This window comes from Mizuhopecten yessoensis, unplaced genomic scaffold (genome assembly GCF_002113885.1).
Source record: "Mizuhopecten yessoensis strain PY_sf001 unplaced genomic scaffold, ASM211388v2 scaffold10659, whole genome shotgun sequence".
In the NCBI taxonomy this organism is placed as follows: Eukaryota; Metazoa; Mollusca; class Bivalvia; order Pectinida; family Pectinidae; genus Mizuhopecten; species Mizuhopecten yessoensis.
The window spans coordinates 245,861-273,172 of record NW_018408657.1 but is presented as its reverse complement, the minus strand read 5'-3'; the positions used below and the strand labels follow the sequence as shown (position 1 = coordinate 273,172).

Genomic DNA, 27,312 nt, shown 5'->3' with positions numbered 1-27,312 from the left:
GAGATATGACAGCAGTATACTTAGAGATATGACAGCAGTATACTTAGAGATATGACAGCAGTATACTGATAGATATGACAACAGTATACTGCTGTCATATATCTCAATATACTGTTGTCATATCTCACAGCATACTGCTGTCATATCTCTCAGTATACTTCTGTCATATCTCACAGTATACCGCTGTCATATCTCACAGTATATGACAACAGTATACTGAGAGATATGACAGCAGTATACTGTGAGATATGTCAGCAGTATACTGTGAGATATGATAGCAGTATACTGTGAGATATGACAACAGTATACTGAGATATATGACAGCAGTATACTGAGAGATATGATAACAGTATACTGAGAGATATGACAGCAGTATACTGAGAGATATGACAGCAGTATACTGAGAGATATGACAGCAGTATACTGTGAGATATGACAGCAGTGCTGCAACTCTTAAAACTGTTGGCAGTGTGGAAATGTTCATGTTGGCACCGGTCCTGAGATCTATATACTCTATATATCTACATTGGATGTGAATATTTTTGTGCGAATTTACTCAAAGCTAAAAAGGTAGCTATTCCCATAAAACAAAAATTTCCACTTCTGCAATATTTGAACTTTGTTATTTTGGACATTTGTCTTCATTATTGATCCACTTCGTGTGTAATGATCAATTTCCTTAGTTGTGTGAGAGTGTCAAGAGAAGTTGGTGAAATCTTGTCCAAAACTATGAATACAAATGCACCAGTGTCAACATTAGTGTGTTAAATCTGTCGCCGAGGTTCTCACACATCCCCACCAACCCTTACATAATGCTGAGTAGTGTTTGTTAGCTTGTGTCGCCCATTAAGTCGTTAGAGTCCGAGTTCTGACGTTTAAGTTTGTGACAGTTCCAGCGCCGACAGTTCCAATGGATCACCATTACAATAAGTGGAATAAGGCAGGCACAGCAGATACCGGCCATGACATAGGCCACCAGGGTGAGGGTCGCCGCCTCGGCATCCGGCTTAAAGTAGGCACAGTCTGTAGCGTTACCTAGCAACACCAAACATATTTACAAGGTTATAACTGATATTACAGTAAAATCTGCTGGATTTAAAACCAACTTGACAAAGCAGTTCACTACATATTAATATTGTTTTAGGAGACATCTCTGCCTCCCATCCTTCACAGGTGTGTCTCCCGTTTTAGCCGGGAAAGATCAGCTTGTCATCTCCTAGGGGGGGATAGCCTCATGCAAATAAGCAAGTGTTCAATTGTGACGTCATTAAAATGCGTCACCAGTAATTGTGACGTCATCAAAATAGAATGATGATATTCATACCCCACATGTGTTTTTGGTTACAAACAGACTACTGTCGGTGGAGTTGTGACTGAAATAATAGGATGAGAGAAAAAATAATCATCCCCTACCTTGAGGGTAATCCTTGACAGAGTAATCTCCAACCCTCGGGTTGGACAAACAACATCACCCCTCGGGCTAGAGATTTTTCTGCCACACCCTCAAGGTAGGGGAAGATTCTTTTAATCAACAAACCCCTGATAGGCCTTCTCTTGGCTGGTCTCTTAATGTAACCATGTTATAGATGTACCGGTAAGTACATTATGTAGCTAATTATATACTGTCGGATTGATTGACTGAAATGGCTTTATATTCTTGTTCTAGTCTCTACTAAGTCTTCGACAAAATAATCATGTAAAGAAAGTTATGGAAAATATGATAGATAAAGGAAAAGAACAGAAAAGAAATTGAATGAAGGTTTGTAGAAGTTAATAGTGATGCAACAATAGTATTTGTCAGAATGAGTACTGCGGGGCGGAACAATATACGCCCTGTGAATGCCATATAGTGTTTTATCATATGTTTACTGATAATAACACCCTTTTTGTATATGTGATAAGTCTAAAATTTCCACAAGTTAATATCAGCCCGGGTGATATCACACCCCTTGGAGTGATATCACACCCCCTGTATATAGTGAAGCACGCACGAGACGTATTTCCAGTGCACTGCACACCTTCTGTGGGTGATGCAGGTATATTTCAAGTTTGATTTAGATATCTTTTACCGTTTAGAAGTTATGCCGTGGACAAACTTAGATATAAACAAGAGTACCGCGGGGCGGAACAATATACGCCCTGTGAATGCCATATAGTGTTATATACTTTCTTACATTGAAATAAGATCTTCCTTATTCTAAGAGTGGTTAGCTGACATGCTATAAAAAATGTAGGAGAAAACCTCTGGACAAAAAATCAAATACTGAAACAAGAGGCCCAGAGGGCCTGTATAACTCACCCGGATATCTAAGCAATCATGGCAAAATATTCTCCAAATGCGATCCCAGGGAATATGCCAGACCTCAAGGCCAATCCTTGTAGCATATCTGTATTTGATTTTTTACGCCCAGCAATTTTATGTATGGTTATGGGGTGGGGATCTCAACCGTTTCAAAGTTATGACCCAGGGTTTATGTCTGAAAGCTTTGGGCAGACCCTGGGGTCAATTCTAATATCATGGCTGCATTTGTCTCTTTATGCCCAACAATTGTATATATAGTTTTGGGGTGGGGATCTTAACCGTTACAAATGTTATGACCCAGGGGTTAAGTCTCCAAGGGTGGGGCCAGACCCTTGAGCCATCCTGGAAGCAAATGTGCAGTCCTCTCGTTATACTCAGCAATTGTATATATGGTTATATGGTGGAGATCTCAACCATTTCCAAGTAAAAAAAAAAATTGGCCCCACCCCTTAGCCCGGGGGGTCAGCCCCACCAATTGTACAATTTTAAATCCCTGCCTCCCATGAATGCTTCCGACCAAATATGATCAATATCCATGGTATAGTTTTACGGAAGAAGTCGTTTATAGCAATATAGCCAAAAAGCCCCCTTTTAGCCCAGCCCTCAGCCCCCTGGGGGGTCAGCCCCACCATTTGTACAATTATGAAACCCCACCACCTAGGGATGCTTCCAGTCAAATATGGTTAATATCCATCTCTTAGTTCCAGAGAAGATGTCGCTTAAAGCAATATAGCCAAATTGCCCCCTTATTGCCCCGCCCCTCAGCCCCCTGGGGGGTCAGCCCCATCATTCGTACAATTTTGAATCCCCACCACCTAGGGATGCTTCCAGTCAAATTTAGTTAAATTCCAATAAGTGGTTAAGAAGAAGAAGTCGTTTAAAGAAATTTTTGGCGGACGGACGGACGGACGGACGCCACGGTATGGCATAAGCTCACCTTGGTCCTTTGGTCCCAGTGAGCTAATAAACAAAGGGCAATAACCTTTGCAAAAATTGTCGAATCAAAATTCTTTTAAGGGAGACACAACTTCATATCCTGATTATAATGTATATCAAGTTTCAAAGATAAAAATGTAGGAGGAGATTGCCGGACAAACAAAAGTTTACGCCGGCCGTACCATAATATTTCCGTCAAATCTGATGGGCGTATAAAAATGACACCACAACAAGGAAGGGCGTTTGTTTTTGAATAATGAATGTACAAGCATCATATCTATATATGATCAATATGTTATAATTTGACTATCATTTATATATCAAATTGATCCTTGACTTGATGTAGGAAGCTTGGGCCAATCAGTGTCTTATAGGATAACCATTGTATTAAACCCTATTACTTATGATGCTTCGGTCAGATAGACTTACCTGTATACACGTTTGGTCCTTTAATATTAGACGTAACAGCAGTGTGATCCCGAGGAGGACAGGTAGACTCCCCAAACCCAATTCTTTTGTGGGCACGGTCAAACACGACATAGAAACCCTCCATCACCACAGCGCCTAGCACAGTACCTATGGTGTTGGTGGTGAGAGACTTGACTCATTAAAGGAAAACTTATATCCTTTAATACATTTAAACATCTTTATTTGTGTAGGAATTGCCTTTTCCCCCATATTTCAAACAATAAAGAAAGAAATTAGAATAGCTTCCCTCATAACTGATTCATCTTAAACCATTGATATCATAGATATTTCTGAGAGTTGATATCAATGTTGACAACGTTTCCTTCAAACCCAGATATGTCATTAGCATGCCAAACCCTCTGACCAATGTTCTAAATATATATTGACTGAGAATATAAGAATCCAGTCATATCTGATCCAGTTCTTGTGCAGAAACCGTCCACCAATCAGAGAGAAGAATGTTAATTATAAACTGATTTTGTTCTGTTCAAACTTATACTGTATATTATGTACGGATTGAAATGATAATTCGTAAACATCCTTTTTTTATAATTGGTACAACAATGTCACAATACTATAGCCCAAACTTTGTTTGTGTTCATAGTACACCTGTATACATTGTTAAAAGTAAATGCCTACTAATATTGACCTATTTCAAGAGATTTAAACCCCATTCATTCCTAATCATTACAGTTACCTGATGTAGACGATGCAACTGCAAATTTGAAACAGTCAACCCCAGCTGTGTCATCATTGTCTTCACCCACTGGTCGAATGTATTGCTGGAAAAAAAATCTCTTTATCTGTGTTAATTATTCCCACAAAAACTCATCCACTTCCATTTCAGTTGTCAGAATACCGTCTTTGTCAACCATGAAGTTCAAGTATCACTGGTACTATTAAAAGAATCTGTTCTATATAAAACACAGCATACCATGTACTTGATAGAACAGTGATTGATTTCAAATTAGACAAGTAAGCCTGCAGTGCAGGGGTAGTCCCCCCCCCCCCCCCCCCCCACCAAAAAAAAAATAAAATCTGTGTTTAATCTGTTTTACAACAATGCTACCCATTATGCACATAGGAAATACAGACATTGTACAATCATCCATTTACAAGTTACACTAAAGACCAGTGGCGTGTATCCTAGGGCTACCCCTAAACCAAGTTTGAACTTTGTATGACAGTAAGTTTTACGTTATCATTCAGAGAAGCAAAATTCTAATTTTAGCAATATGACCTTGACTTCTGATTGCCCCTTAAATCAGTAAGCTTATTCTTCAGTTATCATCTTAAACTGTGGCAAACTGCGTCCAGATCAATAGAACTCTTCACATCCACTAGCCTAGCAGCCTGTGTCCAGATCAATAGATCACATCCACTAGCCTAGCAGCATGTGTCCAGATCAATAGAGCTGTCCACATCCACTAGCCTAGCAGCCTGTGTCCAGATCAATAGAGCTCTTAACATCCACTAGCCTAGCAGACTGTGTGTCCAGATCAATAGAGCTCTCCACATCCACTAGCCTACCAGCCTGTGTCCAGATCAACAGATCACATCCACTAGCCTAGCAGACTGTGTGTCCAGATCAATAGACCTATCCACATCCACTAGCCTAGCAACCAGTCTGTGTCCAGATCAAAAGATCACATCCACTAGCCTAGAAGCCTGTGTCCAGATCAATAGATCTCTTCACATCCTCTAGCCTAGCAGCCTGTGTCCAGGTCAATAGATCACATCCACTATCCTAGCAGCATGTGTCCAGATCAATAGAGCTTTCCACATCCACTAGCCTAGCAGCCTTTGTCCAGATCAATAGATCACCTCCACTAGCCTAGCAGCATGTGACCAGATCAATAGATCACATTCACTAGCCTAGCAGCATGTGCCCAGATCAATAGAGCTGTCCACATCCACTAGCCTAGCAGCCTGTGTCCAGATCAATAGATCACACCCACTAGCCTAGCAGTCTGTGTCCAGATCAATAGATCACATCCACTAGCCTAGCAAGCAGTCTGCGTCCAGATCAATAGATCACATCCACTAGCATAGCAAGCAGTCTGTGTCCAGATCAATAGATCCCATCCACTAGCCTAGCAGCCTGTGTCCAGATCAATAGATCACATCCACTAGCCTAGCAGCCTAAGTAATAGATTAAGAACCCTATGAGACATAAAGTATTTGTTTATGTATAATACCTGAAAATTTGATTTTGTGTTCAATTAATATATAGCAGCTGTTGTATTTGATGTTAGAGACTTACCTGTGGAGAAACAACGAGATCAAAAGAGGAGTTTTTGGTTCGGGGAAATGAAATTGTTATGGTTGGAAAGTCGTTGTATGGAATTTTACCCTCTTCCCAACAAATATGGTCGACGCCTTCCCAGAAGTTTTCTCTCGGCAGTGTCCCGGACATCTGACAGAAGACAATGAAAAGTCTGTACAACCAACTAGGATACTCTTATTGAGAACACTTTACAGGACAAAGCAGTTTACAATTAGAACAATGTGTTAATATTATAGCTTTCTAACTTATACAACCAGAACATAATTAATTGATTTCAGATGCAATTTTTCTTCTTCAAAATTTGGTTGTTTGAAATGCCGAATTTTCAATTTTAAAACTCATTACATAAAGATCATACATTAAAAGGTTAGACATGTTATGGTTAAATAGACAAACACAATGTAGTACCTATATAACTGACAAGGATATTTCCCATGACTATTGACCATTATAATGAATTAAAGCTATATCAAAGTTTCCAGTGGCCTAATTAACCTACTGAAGTCGGGAGTAAAGCAGGGCTGTAACATGTCAGGATTCTTGTTCCTACTAGTTATCGACTGGATAATGAGAGCAACAACTAATAGCAACAACACAGCTGGCATCCGATGGAACCCAAGAACTAAACTAGAAGAACTAAACTATGTGGATGACATAGCACTACTATCCAGCAACAGAGAACAGATTCAGCAGAAGACCAGCTTGCTAAACAACTACTCAAAAACAAAGGGCTTGAATGTCAACACCGCCAAGACAAAACTTGCCAACAACACCCGGCCAGTCAGAATACATGGGACACGTATTGAAGATGTTAACACGTTTGTATATCTTGGAGCAACCATTAATACAACAGGCGGTGCAGATGAAGATATAAGAAGGCTAGGACTAGCAAGATAAGCCTTTCATTAGCTTACAAAAATCTTGGCAAGCAATCAAATCAACAGGAAGACCAAGTAAAATATTTACCATTCAAATGTATTATCTGTGCTTTTATATGGAGCAGAAACATGGAAAATGACCAAAGGCAACGAGAAAATTCTAGACACCTTCCTACATAAATGTCTCAGACAGGTACTAAGAATAGTCTGGCCAGAAAAAGTTACTGACAGAATCAGTGGCATCATAAAAACAAGAAGATGGCGATGGATAGGGCATGTGTTGAGAATGGAGCCCAACTGCCATGCACGTGTAGCACTTGGTTGGACACCAGAAGGGAAAAGGAAACAAGGAAGACCAAAAGAAACCTGGAGTAGGACAGTAGAGAAAGAAATGAAACACCTAGGCTTCTCATCATGGTCAGACGCTGAACAGAAGGCAGAAGGTAGGGTGTTGTGGAGAGGACTTGTTTATGGGCCTATTCTCCAATTGGAGAGAAGGAACTACGTCAAGTAAGTCACTTAACCTACTTCAAAATGATCTCGTCATTCTCAGTAAGATTTTCAATTAAACATTATTTATTTAACAACACTCATGAAACCAGTTCAAAACCACTCTCATTGGCCAGGAATGAGGATGGAAAAAGCTTGGGGTCCTAATTTTGGAGGAAATCAGAGTATCTAGAGAAAACCCATGTAGCTATATATAATTATAGGCAAGTGAGAAATGTTATAGGAGTTGAGTATAGCCCTGTACTAGTTCAGGATGGTATGATCTTACCATTGTTTTATTAATACAAATATTGGTTACACAATCTCTATTATTATCAAATATAACAATCAGCATGAACAAGACTCACCTGTAAATGTTGTTTAACTTTTGTGACCAGTGTTTTGAACACTTTGATGGGGAGGCGTAGATTAGTTGTTCCACTGTCTACGATTGTCTTACCAAAATTATACTGTAAACAAACATACACAGTTATGTTTTAATTAGGGCCTAGACTGATTAATAGTCTCACTGTCAATGACCGTCCTACCAATATTATACTGTAAACAAACATACACAGTTATGTTTTAATTAGGGCCTAGACTGATTAATAGTCTCACTGTCAATGACCGTCCTACCAATATTATACTGTAAACAAACATACACAGTTATGTTTTAATTAGGGCCTAGACTGATTAATAGTCTCACTGTCAATGACCGTCCTACCAATATTATACTGTAAACAAACATACACAGTTATGTTTTAATTAGGGCCTAGACTGATTAATAGTCTCACTGTCAATGACCGTCCTACCAATATTATACTGTAAACAAACATACACAGTTATGTTTTAATTAGGGCCTAGACTGATTAATAGTCTCACTGTCAATGACCGTCCTACCAATATTATACTGTAAACAAACATACACAGTTATGTTTTAATTAGGGCCTAGACTGATTAATAGTCTCACTGTCAATGACCGTCCTACCAATATTATACTGTAAACAAACATACACAGTTATGTTTTAATTAGGGCCTAGACTGATTAATAGTCTCACTGTCAATGACCGTCCTACCAATATTATACTGTAAACAAACATACACAGTTATGTTTTAATTAGGGCCTAGACTGATTAATAGTCTCACTGTCAATGACCGTCCTACCAATATTATACTGTAAACAAACATACACAGTTATGTTTTAATTAGGGCCTAGACTGATTAATAGTCTCACTGTCAATGACCGTCCTACCAATATTATACTGTAAACAAACATACACAGTTATGTTTTAATTAGGGCCTAGACTGATTAATAGTCTCACTGTCAATGACCGTCCTACCAATATTATACTGTAAACAAACATACACAGTTATGTTTTAATTAGGGCCTAGACTGATTAATAGTCTCACTGTCAATGACCGTCCTACCAATATTATACTGTAAACAAACATACACAGTTATGTTTTAATTAGGGCCTAGACTGATTAATAGTCTCACTGTCAATGACCGTCCTACCAATATTATACTGTAAACAAACATACACAGTTATGTTTTAATTAGGGCCTAGACTGATTAATAGTCTCACTGTCAATGACCGTCCTACCAATATTATACTGTAAACAAACATACACAGTTATGTTTTAATTAGGGCCTAGACTGATTAATAGTCTCACTGTCAATGACCGTCCTACCAATATTATACTGTAAACAAACATACACAGTTATGTTTTAATTAGGGCCTAGACTGATTAATAGTCTCACTGTCAATGACCGTCCTACCAATATTATACTGTAAACAAACATACACAGTTATGTTTTAATTAGGGCCTAGACTGATTAATAGTCTCACTGTCAATGACCGTCCTACCAATATTATACTGTAAACAAACATACACAGTTATGTTTTAATTAGGGCCTAGACTGATTAATAGTCTCACTGTCAATGACCGTCCTACCAATATTATACTGTAAACAAACATACACAGTTATGTTTTAATTAGGGCCTAGACTGATTAATAGTCTCACTGTCAATGACCGTCCTACCAATATTATACTGTAAACAAACATACACAGTTATGTTTTAATTAGGGCCTAGACTGATTAATAGTCTCACTGTCAATGACCGTCCTACCAATATTATACTGTAAACAAACATACACAGTTATGTTTTAATTAGGGCCTAGACTGATTAATAGTCTCACTGTCAATGACCGTCCTACCAATATTATACTGTAAACAAACATACACAGTTATGTTTTAATTAGGGCCTAGACTGATTAATAGTCTCACTGTCAATGACCGTCCTACCAATATTATACTGTAAACAAACATACACAGTTATGTTTTAATTAGGGCCTAGACTGATTAATAGTCTCACTGTCAATGACCGTCCTACCAATATTATACTGTAAACAAACATACACAGTTATGTTTTAATTAGGGCCTAGACTGATTAATAGTCTCACTGTCAATGACCGTCCTACCAATATTATACTGTAAACAAACATACACAGTTATGTTTTAATTAGGGCCTAGACTGATTAATAGTCTCACTGTCAATGACCGTCCTACCAATATTATACTGTAAACAAACATACACAGTTATGTTTTAATTAGGGCCTAGACTGATTAATAGTCTCACTGTCAATGACCGTCCTACCAATATTATACTGTAAACAAACATACACAGTTATGTTTTAATTAGGGCCTAGACTGATTAATAGTCTCACTGTCAATGACCGTCCTACCAATATTATACTGTAAACAAACATACACAGTTATGTTTTAATTAGGGCCTAGACTGATTAATAGTCTCACTGTCAATGACCGTCCTACCAATATTATACTGTAAACAAACATACACAGTTATGTTTTAATTAGGGCCTAGACTGATTAATAGTCTCACTGTCAATGACCGTCCTACCAATATTATACTGTAAACAAACATACACAGTTATGTTTTAATTAGGGCCTAGACTGATTAATAGTCTCACTGTCAATGACCGTCCTACCAATATTATACTGTAAACAAACATACACAGTTATGTTTTAATTAGGGCCTAGACTGATTAATAGTCTCACTGTCAATGACCGTCCTACCAATATTATACTGTAAACAAACATACACAGTTATGTTTTAATTAGGGCCTAGACTGATTAATAGTCTCACTGTCAATGACCGTCCTACCAATATTATACTGTAAACAAACATACACAGTTATGTTTTAATTAGGGCCTAGACTGATTAATAGTCTCACTGTCAATGACCGTCCTACCAATATTATACTGTAAACAAACATACACAGTTATGTTTTAATTAGGGCCTAGACTGATTAATAGTCTCACTGTCAATGACCGTCCTACCAATATTATACTGTAAACAAACATACACAGTTATGTTTTAATTAGGGCCTAGACTGATTAATAGTCTCACTGTCAATGACCGTCCTACCAATATTATACTGTAAACAAACATACACAGTTATGTTTTAATTAGGGCCTAGACTGATTAATAGTCTCACTGTCAATGACCGTCCTACCAAACCTATACTGTAAATATACATACAGTTAGACCAGGCGTGCATGTCGTCTGACTAATCGTTCTGGTAACTAGCTAGATTTAATGCCTGTACTTCACCCTGTGCATATCTACAAAGTTTGGAGCCAATTTACACAGTTCTTGAAACAGTGGTTAAGATATGCTGTGGAAACCAGTATTTGTGTACTTGCAGTCACCTCAGTGGGGTGCACCCTATAATCGCACAGTTTATCATCGTGCACAATGTTCGCACATCGTGCACACTATTTGTACATCATGTGCCCACCGCACATCTTTAACATTGTGCGATCCCACAACTTTATACCCAAAGTTAGATGCCATACATTATGTAATGTACAGTATACAGAATCTGTTATGTTTTTTCCTGTTTTTTCCAGCATACATTACCTGTTTGTTCAATGTTACGGGTTATTTAATTAAATGAATCACAAATTTAATTTGATTATTTAGGAAAGGTTAATTAACTTGTTGAACTGAATCATTATTGCTATTCTGGTGCCTTGAGCAGCTTAGTAAGATTCTTTAACCAAAATTAAATGGCACAGGAAAAATATTGCAATGGACATCAAAATACTGTCATCCTTAATTGCAATATATAGTTGTCTGCCAACTCTGTATTGTAACAGCACTACTAGGAATAGTGTATATTGTTAAAGGGTGGGAATATCAGCTGTTCAATGTGATGACTAAGGTCATAATCCTAAGGAGCAAGAGCAGACCCTTGAGCCAATCCTGGTAGCATGAATGTATTCAGCTTTTCATGCATGTAAATTGTTTATGTGGTTACAGGAAGTGAAACTCAATATTTTCTATATAAAGACCCAGGAACAATGTCACCAGGCACAAAGGCAAACCCTGATAGCATGAGTGGTTTTTTTTCTTCATTTTTCAAGCCAAGCAATTCAATTTTTGGGTAGGGATCCCAATTGTTTCCATATTATGACCCCAGGACTAAGTTACCAGCAGCAGAGCTGGACCAAGGAGACAATCCTTATAGTATGATTGTGTTTGTCTCTTCATGCTAAGTAATTGTTTGTGGTTATGAGAAGCATGAATCTAAACCAATTCCTCTTTTGACCCAGAGACCTCAAAAACTAAAAGCAGTATGATGTAATGCTAGGAATATATTACCACAATTATCTACAGTGATTTATCAGAGCCCTACCTCCTTACAGTCCAAGTGGAGACTAGTGCCGGCTACCATTACATCCAAAATGATGACTTCATAATACCACTCCTTGTGTATAGGTGTGTACAGCATCTGACCAGTGAACAGAGAGGCATCCACTCCACCTAAAACCTACAAAATACACAAATATTACACATGGCTCATATGTGCTGTTCACCACATTATACACATTATCAGTGTCGACCCTGGATTATTGTTGTAGTCTGACCTCAGTGTCGACCCTGGATTATTGTTGTAGTCTGACCTCAGTGTCGACCCTGGATCATTGTTGTAGTCTGACCTCAGTGTCGACCCTGGATCATTGTTGTAGTCTGACCTCAGTGTCGACCCTGGATCATTGTTGTAGTCTGACCTCAGTGTCGACCCTGGATCATTGTTGTAGTCTGACCTCAGTGTCGACCCTGGATCATTGTTGTAGTCTGACCTCAGTGTCGACCCTGGATCATTGTTGTAGTCTGACCTCAGTGTCGACCCTGGATCATTGTTGTAGTCTGACCTCAGTGTCGACCCTGGATCATTGTTGTAGTCTGACCTCAGTGTCGACCCTGGATCATTGTTGTAGTCTGACCTCAGTGTCGACCCTGGATCATTGTTGTAGTCTGACCTCAGTGTCGACCCTGGATCATTGTTGTAGTCTGACCTCAGTGTCGACCCTGGATCATTGTTGTAGTCTGACCTCAGTGTCGACCCTGGATCATTGGTGTAGTGTGACCTTCAAGCTATTATCACAATGACTGTGAAAGTGGTGTCCCATAAAAATTGTATCATTGTTGACAACTGACTTTTGCATCATTGTTGTTCCCATGCTAATGAACTATATAATAACTTTAGATAATGGTTAAAGTGTGTTAAGTTGTGATGTTTTTAACTTTTAAAGAGTCAGATTTAAAAAAAGTGTACAACATGAATTTTCTCATAAACTAACACCTGTGTTGTATACAGATCTATACACACGTCTAGCCTTACCAGACTTCCACCCATCTCTGTACCTCCAGTGTTGTATACAGATCTATACACACGTCGGCGCCTGTCAAAAGTTTTTCTCCGTGTAAAACCTCTAACATTGTTTAAGTAACGTCTAACCTTACCAGACTTCCTCCCATCTCTGTACCTCCTGTGTTGTATACAGATCTGTACACACATCTAACCTTACAAGACTTCCACCCATCTCCGTTTCTCCTGTGCTGTATACAGATCTATACACACGTCGGCGCCTGTCAAAAGTTTTTCTCCGTGTAAAACCTCTAACATTGTTTAAGTAACGTCTAACCTTACCAGACTTCCACCCATCTCTGTTCCTCCTGTGTTGTATACAGATCTATACCCACATCTAACCTTACAAGACTTCCACCCGTCTCTGTTTCTCCTGTGCTGTATACAGATCTATACACACGTCCGCGCCTGTCAAAAGTTTTTCGCCGTGTAAAGCCTCTAACATTGTTGAAGTAACGTCTATCCTTACCAGACTTCCACACCTCTCTGTACCTCCTGTGTTGTATACAGATCTAAACACACGTCTAACCTTACCAGACTTCCACCCATCTCTGTACCTCCTGTGTTGTATACAGATCTATACACACATCTAACCTTACAAGACTTCCACCCATCTCTGTTTCTCCTGTGCTGTATACAGATCTATACACACGTCGGCGCCTGTCAAAAGTTTTTCGCCGTGTAAAACCTCTAACATTGTTGAAGTAACGTCTAACCTTACCAGACTTCCACCCATCTCTGTACCTCCTGTGTTGTATACAGATCTATACACACATCTAACCTTACCAGACTTCCACCCATCTCTGTTTCTCCTGTATTGTATACAGATCTATACACACATCTAACCTTATAAGACTTCCACCCATCTCTGTACCTCCTGTGTTGTATACAGATCTACACACATGGCTAACCTTCCCAGACTTCCTCCCATCTCTGTACCTCCAGTGTTGTATACAGATCTAAACACACGCCTAATCTTACCAATCTTCCACCCATCTCTGTACCTCCTGTGTTGTATGCAGATCTAAACACACGTCTAACCTTACCAGACTTCCACCCATCTCTGTACCTCCAGTGTTGTATACAGATCTAAACACACGTCTAATCTTACCAATCTTCCACCCATCTCTGTACCTCCTGTGTTGTATACAGATCTAAACACACGTCTAACCTTACCAGACTTCCACCCATCTCTGTACCTCCAGTGTTGTATACAGATCTATACACACGTCTAACCTTCCCAGACTTCCACCCATCTCTGTACCTCCTGTGCTGTATACAGATCTATACACACGTCTAACCTTCCCAGACTTCCACCCATCTCTGTACCTCCTGTGTTGTATAGATCTATACACACGTCTAACCTTACCAGACTTCCACCCATCTCTGTTTCTCCTGTGTTGTATACAGATCTATACACACGTCTAACCTTACCAGCCTTCCACCCATCTCTGTTTCTCCTGTGTTGTATACAGATCTAAACACACGTCTAACCTTACCAGACTTCCACCCACCTCTGTACCTCCTGTGTGTATATAGATCTATACACACGTCTAACCTTACCAGACTTCCCCCCATCTCTGTACCTCCTGTGTGTATATAGATCTATACACACGTCTAACCTTACCAGCCTTCCACCCATCTCTGTTTCTCCTGTGTTGTATACAGATCTATACACACGTCTAACCTTACCAGACTTCCACCCATCTCTGTACCTCCTGTGTGTATATAGATCTATACACACGTCTAACCTTACCAGACTTCCACCCATCTCTGTACCTCCTGTGTTGTATACAGATCTATACACACGTCTAGCCTTACCAGACTTCCACCCATCTCTGTTTCTCCTGTGTTGTATCGCCAGTAAAGAGAAACACACACATACGGAGCCCGGTCCGGGATCTCCGGAACCATAATAACTAACATACATTACACTGGCGCTACCCTCTTTTTCTGTGTAAATGACTTATGGCTAAGTTATTATGAATGATAAAGAAACATTAACCGCAATGTAGCAAACAACTATAAATGAACGTTACTAAATATGGTGACACAACAGTTCTATATGACTCACAGATCATTTGATCAAAATATAAACTAACACTAGTAACAGTCAACTGGAATTAAACTTTGTAAGAGTAAATGTTTGTTTTTTAAACATTGTCATGATTCACAATTAAGTGTTAAACACTAGCCACACAATTAATAGCATAGGTTATTTGACCAATATGAATGTGGGTAAAATGAATTACTGAATCCAACGTACACTGAGTAGTGAAAGTTCTGCTAATACAGCTCGTAGTCTTTGAGTTTTTGGGGCAACTGACGATCACGTTTAGGACGTGTGTCACACGAGGGTGAAGTTGGGGAAACAGTGAAAGTGTTCGAATCAGTTTCTGTACTAGTTGGAAGGTCTGAAGAACTACCTGGGGGCTCAGAAATTACCGACGGTATTTCAGGCAGGGAAGGGAGTATAATGTCAGCGGGTATTGGTACATTGTTGGAGAAATCATGTTGTCCAACTAGAGGGCCAACGTGCACATTGTCATCATCGTCTGAGTGTATGTCGCTTTGCACAAACCGGGGAGGGCCTTGCGAATCCGATATTTGCGAAGGACCCTCTACTTTAAAGCAATCTGAAGTCTTCACACGGTACGATGACTTACGTAATTGACAGCCAACAAACTTTTGGATATTACACCATTGGCCATCAACACTTACCACTAAGTATCTGTCGCGGGCACACGATTTGTTCCTATCGGAGAACAAATATACAAGATCACCTCGGTTTAGCCGAGGAGGGATTGGTTGTCGACGCGATGGGGTTTTGCTTATCTCACTGTAAGGATGATTCTTGTTCCTGTCGTCGTGTTGTTGCATAAGGAGTGATTGATCCTCTACGGGTATCTGTCGGTTGTAGAATTGGTCTCGCTGGAAAAGGCATTTCACGAGCAGACAGACCGCGTTTCCTAATGCGAGTGTTGAGTCGTGCTGTAGCGAGGGAGAGAACGATGGGTGTGACGGCACGGCACAATGGATCCTGACGAAGTATTTCTGTTTCTAACTCCTGGATGGCCTTTTCAGCCACAGGGTTTTTATTAACGTTTTTAGCGCGTCCCAGTTCCACAGATAACCTATACTTGGCTAGAGTTTCATCGTTTACAAGGGATTTGAATCCTGGTGCTGGGTCCGTGCGAATAACAGCCATAGGGCCATCGAGTGGATGAAGGTTGATGCACAATTGCAGTAGGCCATCGCGAAGGGATTGATGTTTTTCGTCCTCAATCAGCATGGTGCTGGTATAGGATGACACGCACTCCCTGACGACCAGAATAAGTTGGCGCTCGCGCTTTATGACATCCGCAGCAAACTGGGTACCCACAGAGGCTGGCGGATCCCCACAGCTTTGTTCCTGAAGAAACTTAGGTGCGTTGGACAGGGCGGCACACTGGTGGCAACAATCGGTGGTGCGTTTGATTGCGGACTCTAGGTCAAGTGCGTAAAAATGGCGTTGGACGGCGCACCTGAGCTGGTGGTTTGAAGGATGGTCAAGTTTTAGATGTAAGGCTGTCAACAGACCATCGAGGACCTGTCTGGGAATAATAATGCGGTCGGTTGAACTGGCAAACAGTGCGTCACGTTTGACGACAAGGAGGCCGTCCCTAGAAAGAGAAGCAACGTTTAGGTAACGTTTGACATCCTTGACCGTAGTTTGTTTCTTGGAGGGCCGGGTGCCCTGACACAGATGCGCGTGTGTTCTACGAAGGTCTGTACAATCGGATTGTATAGACAACCATGCGGACCGACTGGTGTACGGCAACTTGGACGATCCTGCTAGGATGTCATCGACGGACACTTGACCAACAACGCTAGCGACAAACGTGTTGACGAATGAGCAAATTTGACATGTAGGCTCATTGCACACGGGGGCGTTGCGGCTCGCGAAGTCGGATGGAAGTATAGCAGAGCCTGACACGTGTCGTAGCGACACTTGGAAGCGGCTCGCTGTGGACAGGAATGTTGAGGTTCGAGGGCTAGCAGAAAATTCTCCTCTGCATAATTTCTCAAAAGCTTGCACACATGGTTTGCTGTCAGTTAACACACAAGCCTTTGTAGTTGACTGGATGATGTATGGACTGAAATGTTTTATGGCGGACGCGATGGACAGAGCCTCGATTTCACACGGAATCCAATTGGTCTGGTTCTTACGCAGTTTGGCACTGAAATAGCCTGCAAGACAGACTTTGTTGTTACGAGTGACGTACAGTGTTGCCCCTAGTCCAGGGTCTCTGACTGCACCGTCTGTCACTATCCATAGTTGGTCAGTAGACGTGGGTAGAGTGATGGTGCGGTTAGAAGATAACGCCTTCTGGGCATTTGTAAAGTCATGGAGGAGTTCGTCGGTCCATTGGATGGTCTCCTTTGATTCGCGTCCACCTGCGACAACACTATCAAGCGGAGAGAGGAGTGATGAACAGCCTTGCATGACTCTCGCAAGTACTTTGTATGCTCCGATGAACGCACGTAAACCGTAAACGGTGTTTGGTGGGGGGCAAGAGGAAAGTGTCGCGACACGGTGGGGACTTGCGCTGATTGTACCTAGTCGCCATATCCACCCCAATATGGTAGTTTCCTTTGGGGAGATAACTGTCTTTGGAGCGGAGAGGTTCAAGCTACATTTCTGTAAGGCCTGAAGGACGGATTTAAAGTTTTGTAGTAGTTCTTCAAAAGTCTGCCCACCGCAGTACAAGTCGTCGGCAAGTTTCGCTATGCATCCAGCCTCTACCAGGTCTCCGAGGACACGGCAAGTTAATTCCTCTAGCGCAGTTTCTGAGCCTGGCATACCCATCGCGGTACGGGCATACACCCGGGTGCCTTTGAAGGGGGTTACAACACCGCAGTACTTCATGGATTCCTTAGCAAGGGGAATCTGATAAAAAGCCTTTGTGAGGTCAGTGGCAATCAGATACTTCCACTGGGCGACTTGACGGAGGGTTGAGTCTACATCGGGCATCAGCGATGGCTGGGGCTTACTGTATCGCCCTACGTCAGCAAATGCTGTGACTAGACGAAAACCTCCGTTAGGCTTTTTGACAAGGAATGATGGGTTTACGTATTCGACAGATATGCCAATGTCCTCTGGTCGACGAAACACACCTACAGACTCAAGTTCATCAAATTTGGCCTGGAGCTCTGAAAGTTGGTTCCTTGAATATTGAGGTAAGCGGCCTTTGCGCTGAGGGGGTTGAACTGGACCCATGTTAACCTTGGCTTTGAAGGGACCTACAGCGCCATTGTAACCTGTGAATTCAGGGTTGAACACTTCGTCAAACTCTGATAGAAGACTCTGGAACTCGGACTTGATATTGGTCGGCATGAGTCCATCGGGGTCAAGGTTGACCCTATCACTGTAGTGAGACAGGTTGGTAGTTTTGGCCCTATGGGGTTCAGTGTGCGTGGTAGGGGTAACTGTGATATCCTCTGGGTAAGTCGTGGCTCTTACTTTGCAGAAATGTTCATTTCGTTTCAAGGTCTGTGGTTCTCCAGTGAGATTTGGTATCCTGATTTTCCCTGCAACACTAGTGAGGACTGAGGGGGCAGCAAGAGGCGATGAGTCGTGTGGTTCTATGCTAATCTCACCATCCGATGTGGCGAGGTCAGCTGGCAGGGCTACTTCAATATAATCTCCTGGCCACAGTGTGGTGAGGGCAGGGGCACGTAGAACATGGGCCCTCCTCACTGCATGTCTGTCCATAGTAGTCTCTGTGGATCCGTACTCGTACAGAGTATGATCCCCGAGTGATACTTGGCGTTTTGCTGGACGTATGAATATATCGTTGCGTTCCATGAAAGGGATACCGGCAAGAACAACAGTGTCTAGATTTTCCACAACAAGTCCCTCAAAATATAAGTCGTGGTTGTCACGGGACACCACCATACGTGTTTCGCCTAAGACGTTCAAAGGCGATGACCCATCGGCTTGGTGAGCAGATTGATTGCTGTTGGCAATTTTGACACCCAATCTTACCGCACATGATGCACGAATCATGTTTCCAGTGGCCCCACTGTCGATGGTGAGGCGTAAAGGCATATGACCTTGAAACACGTCCAAGTACGGGGATTGGCGGATACGTACGCGGTTGATAAGACTTTCTGTCTGTAATACATCATCTCCTTCTGGATCAGCCATATTGTCAGCATATCTCTCCAGTTCCCCTGACACTTGTCGAGCTCTTGCAAAGAATTTTTTTTCTTGTGTGGGAAGGAAGCTACATTTACTAAGGAAGTGATTGTTAGGCCTTCCTGCTTCCTTGCACAACGGACAAGACTTCTGGGGTCTGGACCGCTGATCTCGCTGATCTCGCGACACGATATGAGCATGTGGTGTATATGGCAATGTACCTCGCGACAGACCAGACACAGCGGCTCTCATTGAGCGGGCATCCTCGGACGATTGGACCTCCTCCAACAGCGAATCGAGTGCTTGTGATACCTCTGGCTAAATGGACGCGAGTGTATGTGACCGCAGTTCTGTACCATACCGTTGCTTGATGAGTTTGGGTAGGTCTGAATTTATTAATTGTAGCCACCGCAATACGACATAATTTTCTAAAGAGGGCGATAGTTCTTCATCTTCTGTGATTTGGTCACCATGATGTATAATGCCAGAGTCTTGTGTGAGGAGGTTGTCTTCCACGAAGGCTACTAATCGTTGGTAGAGGTCCTCCGGACGTTCGCCCGCCTCCAACTTAATGGCCGCAAAATCGATCAGATGTGCTCCAGTTGACTGGAACCCATAATGTTGACGTATGGTCTGCCAGATTTGGCTAAGTGAGGTGCAGGTTTTAACGATCGTGTTGCGCGCTATCACCGGACAGAAATTGGCGATCTGCCCTAGCATTAACTCCAATAGCGCCAGTTTCTGCGCTTGAGTTTTACGGCGAGCCTCCGGGACAGGGGCATCGTCAGCTATCATGCCCCTAAATTCGTCATTTCTTGTTTTTTTTAACCACGAGAATCGCTCACCCAAGAACTCATTAAAGTTATTGTCTAGTGACAATGTGTACACTAAATTCTGTCGCCAATTGTCAAATGAGTTTACAGTTTCAATTTTCGTCAAACACCATTGTTTTGGCGCACGTGGTGTTGCCATCTTCGAAAGTTGTCAAGTGTTTACAACGAAAGTTTATATAAATACTGATTAAAGACGATAACTCACGGCTCCGTACCGTTTTATACGGCGTGATGTGGTCTTGTTGACATTGTATAGGTCTTATGACGGCGAAAGTTCGTAGAGCACGCTGCCACCACGCCAGTAAAGAGAAACACACACAACCACGGTGAGAGATCGAACGTTTAATGACGGAAAACGGAAGAGCGGCACATACGTGTAACACACAAAACGGAGCCCGGTCCGGGATCTCCGGAACCATAATAACTAACATACATTACACTGGCGTATACAGATTTATACACATGTCTAACCTTACCAGACTTCCACCCATCTCTGTTTCTCCTGTTCTGTTTATAGGTCTGTAAACTGTCCCACACAGCTGCATAGAGAACACATTTTCTACATCTGCTTGTGTTACAAGTGAGTCGAAGAATGGCACCACGTAGCTACCAGGCTGTGGACAGAAAATAACATTAAAGTGAAATAAACATTAACAGTTTATAGATAGCCTAGTATATACAATATAGTTAATAGAGAGTAGAACCCCAATATCTATACTAAATACTTCCAGAATCTACATCCTTGATAATTAACGTGGATTCATCATTTAGGCCATTAATGAATGCAATATTCTACCAATTTTCACAGTTTTGTATTCTTAAATATCACACTCACCAAATATTTTGTTAAGACAGTACACTATGTACCTGTGTTATACTATTTACCTGTGTTATACTATTTGTGTTATACTATTTACCTGTGTTAGTCTATGTACCTGTGTTATACTATGTACCTGTGTTATACTATTTACCTGTGTTATACTATGTACCTGTGTTATACTTTTTACCTGTGTTATACTATGTACCTGTGTTATACTTTTTACCTGTGTTATACTATTTACCTGTGTTAGTCTATGTACCTGTGTTATACTATGTACCTGTGTTATACTATTTACCTGTGTTATATTTTTTACCTGTGTTATACTATGTACCTGTGTTATACTATTTACCTGTGTTATACTATTTACCTGTGCAATAGCAGCGTAGCCCATGCCCAATATGCCCTGCCAGTTGGAGCCATTTATGAAAAAGTCACTGGATTGAAGGATGAAGGCGATGTGAGCGTTGACAGAAGAGTTTGACATTGAGGCTAGAGTGACAAGGTCCGTAGCTAGTACACCTCGCCAGTTACCCTGTGTGTAAGGTACGTACACATCAGTACCTACATCCTTGTATGTACTCGACCTATATATACATCAAACAGAAATATTTTTATTCGGACTTTTGTTATCCACAAAATAAACGAAATTTAATGTCCCACGAAAATTTATAATTTTTCAGTATGCACAGTAAAATTTAATGTAATACAACTCATTCCTTCCGTGTTTACCACCAACACATTTCCAGGTCCCGTTTTCTTTAGCATAACTACATAATACTATAACTTATCATTACAGCTCACAGGCTAGGGGATATACTTCATTGTACATGTACAACTATAGCTTACAGGGAATACAACTTGTTATTACTGAGCACTACAGCTCACCTCTGATGTATTGTCACCTTACTGTGGCTGCCCGTTTTGATGATCCGGAGGCTATGCTAAATATCCTTCCTTTCATACCCGATAGTTTCCTTATATACCTGGACATACTAAAGACCTTAAAACTGGTAGCCGTTATTGCCTGCTAAACGTTCAACATACTAAAGACCTTACAAATGGTAGCTGTTATTGCTTGCTAAATGTTCAGCATACTAAAGACCTTACCAATGGTAGCTGTTATTGCTTGCTAAACGTTCAGCATACTAAAGACCTTACCAATGGTAGCTGTTATTGCTTGCTAAACGTTGAGCATACTAAAGACCTTGACAATGGTAGCTGATATTGCTGGATTAACGTTCAGCATAATAAAAACCTTGACAATGGTAGCTGTTATTGCTTGCTAAAGGTTCAGCATACTAAAGACCTTGACAATGGTAGCTGTTATTGCTGGATTAACGTTCAGCATAATAAAAACCTTGACAATGGTAGCTGTTATTGCTTGCTAAATGTTCAGCATACTAAAGACCTTACAAATGGTAGCTGTTATTGCCTGCTAAACGTTCAGCATACTAAAGACCTTGACAATGGTAGCTGTTATTGCTGGATTAACATTCAGCATAATAAAGACCTTGACAATGGTAGCTGTTATTGCTTGCTAAACGTTCAGCATGCTAAAGACCTTACCAATGGTAGCTGCTATTGCCTGCTAAACGTTCAGCATACTAAAGGCCTTGACAATGGTAGCTGTTATTGCTGGATTAACGTTCAGCATACTAAAGACCTTGACAATGGTAGCTGTTATTGCTTGATTAACGTTCAGCATACTAAAGACCTTGACAATGGTAGCTGTGAGTGCTGGATTAACATTCAGCATAATAAAGACCTTGACAATGGTAGCTGTTATTGCTTGATTAACGTTCAGCATACTAAAGACCTTGACAATGGTAGCTGTTATTGCCTGCTAAACGTTCAGCATACTAAAGACCTTGACAATGGTAGCTGTTATTGCTTGCTAAACGTTTAGCATACTAAAGACCTTACCAATGGTAGCTGCTATTGCCTGCTAAACGTTCAGCATACTAAAGCCCTTGACAATGGTAGCTGTTATTGCTGGATTAACGTTCAGCATACTAAATACCTTGACAATGGTAGCTGTTATTGCCTGCTAAACGTTCAGCATACTAAAGGCCTTGACAATGGTAGCTGTTATTGCTGGATTAACGTTCAGCATACTAAAGACCTTGACAATGGTAGCTGTTATTGCTGGCTAAACGTTCAGCATACTAAAGACCTTACCAAAGGTAGCTGCTATTGCCTGCTAAACGTTCAGCATACTAAAGCCCTTGACAATGGTAGCTGTTATTGCCTGCTAAACGTTCAGCATACTAAAGACCTTACCAATGGTAGCTGCTATTGCCTGCTAAATGTTCAGCATACTAAAGACCTTAAAACTGGTAGCTGTTATTGCCTGCTAAACGTTCAGCATACTAAAGACCTTAAAACTGGTAGCTGTTATTGCCTGCTAACCGTTCAGCATACTAAAGACCTTACCAATGGTAGCTGTTATTGCCTGCTAAATGTTCAGCATACTAAAGACCTTAAAAATGGTAGCTGTTATTGCCTGCTAAACGTTCAGCATGCTAAAGACCTTACCAATGGTAGCTGCTATTGCCTGCTAAATGTTCAGCATACTAAAGACCTTAACACTGGTAGCTGTTATTGCCTGCTAAACGTTCAGCATACTAAAGACCTTGACAATGGTAGCTGTTATTGCCTGCTAAACGTTCAGCAGTAAGGTCAACAGCTACATTTTAGTAGGATATTTCAGTGAGGTAGGACACTTAAGATTGGTATCAGATCTGCACTATTGCAAGGAGGCAAATAGGCTTACTGCACCATACCACATCCATCAAACGACAAGCATCACACACATGGAGGTGTTAGCTGTTAAACGGGCACTATAAACCCTATATACATAAAACCACAAGAAACACTTACAAGCTCACAAGGAAAACAGTTTTTAAATTTTAAGAATAAAAGCTAGACCTCTAAATGACTTAATTATTATGTTTATTGTGAAAGTCTTTATCACTCTTTAAATTGATATATAAGCATTGAACAGCAAACTACACATATTTAGTTAGCAATTACCAGTAATAAACATGTAATACCACCACAACTTACTCATTTATGTGGAACCAGGCAGTGATGTCAGGGTTTGGACTGGCGGCCACAGCAAAGTTACTACTGCCAGTGTCAATCAACACATTCAGCTGACAAAAACAAACATCAGGAATCGTTCTTCATAAATTAAAGATGTATACTGTATAGCAAAAGTGGCACTAATGTCAGATATCTGGATTAGATCTGAGATAACAGTGTGTAGAAACAAGATAGACAAGTCTCCTCTGACTGACGAGACAGTAGTCATCTGCATTGATCAACAAGTTGCCACTGTATTTAATCGGTTACATTTTACTTCTTGAAAAAAAATAACCCTCGTTACATTAATGGTAACATTAACCTTTATTTAACCATGTACAATTTCTTGTTTATATTCACTTTGACTATAATTGATAGGTTTATATTTATATATTTCAGTTATACTTGGAACTAGCTGAGATCATAATTAAAACAAGAGCCCCAGAGGGCCTGTATCGCTCACCTGAAGATGTTTAAAATAATTGGTATGAAGTAAAGATATAGCACTCCTTGTTAGGTGCTGTATTTCAGAAAGATCCATCCAGTACTTGAGATATAACAGAGCCCCACCCCTATGCCCCATAGGTAGGTCACACCCATTGTTTATACAAAATTGAGTCCCCTTGGCCGAAGGATGCTCCAGACTAAATATGGATAAAATCCCTTTATCCTGATGGTCGAAGAAGGATTTTAAAGGTTTTACCTCTATTTCTCCTATTGGCCCCCCCCCATTCTGACCCCTGAGAGACCACACCCACTGCTTATACAAAATTGAGTCCCCTTGGTCCAAGGATGCTCAAGACTAAATTAGGATAAAATCCCTTAATCCCTATGGAAGAAGAAGGATTGTAAAGGTTTTACCTCTATTTCCCCTATTGGGCACGGCCTCTCTGCCTCCAGGGAGGTTAGACACACCTTTTATACAAAATTGGTTCCCCTTCACCCAAGGATGCTTCATACCAAATTTGGACAAAATCCTGTAATTTGTACAGAAGAATGTATTAGAAGAATTTGCTGTTTCCCTATTGGGTCCCGCCCTTCTGCCCCCAGGGGGGCCACACTCACTGTTTATACAAAATTGAGTCCCCTTGGCCAAAGGAGCTCAAGACTAAATTAGGATAAAATCCCTTAATCCCTATAGTAGAAAAGGATTTTAAACGTTTTACCTCTATTTCCCCTATTGGGCCCTGCCTCTCTGCCTCCAGGGGGGTTAGACACACCTTTTATACAAAATTGGTTCCCCTTCGCCCGTGGATGCTTCATACCAAATTTGGACAAAATTCTTTTATTCCTACAGAAGAAGAAGGATTTTAAAGAATTTGCTATTTTCCCCCTAGTGGGCCCTGCCCCTTAGCCCCAAGGGGGCCCAGACCCAACATTTATAAAAAAAAATGTTCCCTTTCCCTCAAGGATGCTTCTGACCAAATTTGGTCAAAATCTGCTAAATCGTTCATGACTAGTAGTGTTTTGAAGTAAAAGTTGACGGACGGCGGATGCTGCGGTATGGCATAAGCTCACCATGGTCCTTTGGACCAGGTGAGCTAATTATGTACTCATGCAGGTTTTCCAGTGGAACTTGCCCACATTTTAAGAACTTTTAGAACTGGAAATGGGATTTATATTCATCATCAACTGTTAAAAGATGTTCAGGAATTACCTGAAAAAAATCCTACAAAAACACTCAGGTTTAACTATAAACAAAACTGATCAATGAAAGGCTTATACATGTACATTTATATGTTGATATATAATCTCTTGATTTTAACAAGTATTATATATATAAAATAATCATCCAAAATTATGCTGATAATGTAATAGTATGTACCTGTTGTGGGGGACTGATACTGTAATAGGATGTACCTGTTGTGGGGGACTGATACTGTAATAGGATGTACCTGTTGTGGGGACTGATACTGTAATAGTATGTACCTGTTGTGGAGGACTGATACTGTAATAGTATGTACCTGTTGTGGGGGCCTGATAATGTAATAGTATGTACCTGTTGTGGGGGACTGGTAATGTAATAGTATGTACCTGTTGTGGGGGACTGATACTGTAATAGTATATGTACCTGTTGTGGGGGACTGATAATGTAATAGTATGTACCGGTTGTGGGGGACTGATACTGTAATAGTATATGTACCTGTTGTGGGTGACTGATAATGTAATAGTATGTACCGGTTGTGGGGGACTGATACTTTAATAGTATATGTACCTGTTGTGGGGGACTGATACTGTAATAGTATGTACCTGTTGTGGGGACTGATACTGTAATAGTATGTACCTGTTGTGGTGGACTGCCCATGAGAACCTCCATGTAATAGCCCTGTCCTGGCTTCCCTTCAAGGTTACCCTTTTGGTCGTATGGGACGCTACGCCTGGTCCGCTGGTAATGTACACGAGATGAGACCCCCTTTAAGGGTAAATTTATCACTGTTCCAGACAGGACCTCATTCAGAAGGAGGCTTACAGCAAGGGAGATTATTTGAACTATTTTAGAAATCCTAAATTTAATAAACATTGTTGTTTTCTTTTTTCATTCTATTCCATGCTGTAAGAATGTCTGACTGTCTTGTTTGTTGACATGTTGCTCATATAACCTGAAAAACAGTACAAAAATTGTTATGAATATGACTTACATATAAATAGATAATGTAACATGGGTCAAAGAAACTATAAAACTGTTCTGTGAATGTTCATTGTCAACATTTTTATCTGCAGAGTGCAAATGGCAAGAATTGGAAATAATGTAATAATACTGAGAAATGTTTGCTCATTAATGCATTTTAGCAGATTGTGATTGATGTCAAAGATCCTTTAAAGCAAACATTCATTGTCAAAATCAAAGATGGCCACCTGCCGGCCATTTTGTTTTATCGGGACCGTCTCAAAATAAAACGTGCACAACAAGAGACCAAAGGTAACCTACATATCAAATCTAAGAAAGATCCCTTATGTACTTCCCGAGAAATAGTGATAACAAGAGGCCCATGGGCCTTAACGGTCACCTGATATATTTATACAGAGAGTTGATTTTGTTTTTAACATGAACAGAAATATTATTCAAAGTGACAAAAAACAATAAAACCACCTTACTCAATATCTAGCATACAGATTTCAGACTAAAAAGGATTTGAAACTAGCACCTCTGATTCTTAACAAGGAAAATGAAGAAATTTTAGCACACTGACTCCTTTGAGCCCCACCCTACAGCCCTTGGGGGTAGGGCTGGCTCAAAATTTTCAAAGTATCAAACTGTCAATTCAAGGTTATAATTCCAATCAAGTTATTA

At 40.7% G+C, this 27,312-nt stretch overlaps 1 protein-coding gene across 2 annotated transcripts in view; it reads right to left on the bottom strand.

Annotated features, from left to right (window-relative positions):
* Positions 1 to 634: 634 nt before the first annotated feature.
* LOC110461765 (beta-secretase 1-like) overlaps positions 635 to 27,312 on the bottom strand; it is a 37,596-nt gene continuing 10,918 nt past the window's right edge. For both annotated transcript variants that reach the window (XM_021515400.1, XM_021515402.1), the window contains 10 exons: positions 26,305 to 26,620; positions 24,003 to 24,091; positions 21,304 to 21,520; positions 20,593 to 20,730; positions 12,086 to 12,220; positions 7,729 to 7,830; positions 5,970 to 6,122; positions 4,404 to 4,488; positions 3,668 to 3,814; positions 635 to 1,035 (listed from right to left, as the gene is read on the bottom strand). In XM_021515400.1, coding sequence (XP_021371075.1) covers positions 830 to 1,035; positions 3,668 to 3,814; positions 4,404 to 4,488; positions 5,970 to 6,122; positions 7,729 to 7,830; positions 12,086 to 12,220; positions 20,593 to 20,730; positions 21,304 to 21,520; positions 24,003 to 24,091; positions 26,305 to 26,541 — 1,509 coding nt within the window. In that variant the 5' untranslated portion in view covers positions 26,542 to 26,620 and the 3' untranslated portion in view covers positions 635 to 829. The remainder of the gene's footprint in view (positions 1,036 to 3,667; positions 3,815 to 4,403; positions 4,489 to 5,969; positions 6,123 to 7,728; positions 7,831 to 12,085; positions 12,221 to 20,592; positions 20,731 to 21,303; positions 21,521 to 24,002; positions 24,092 to 26,304; positions 26,621 to 27,312) is intronic.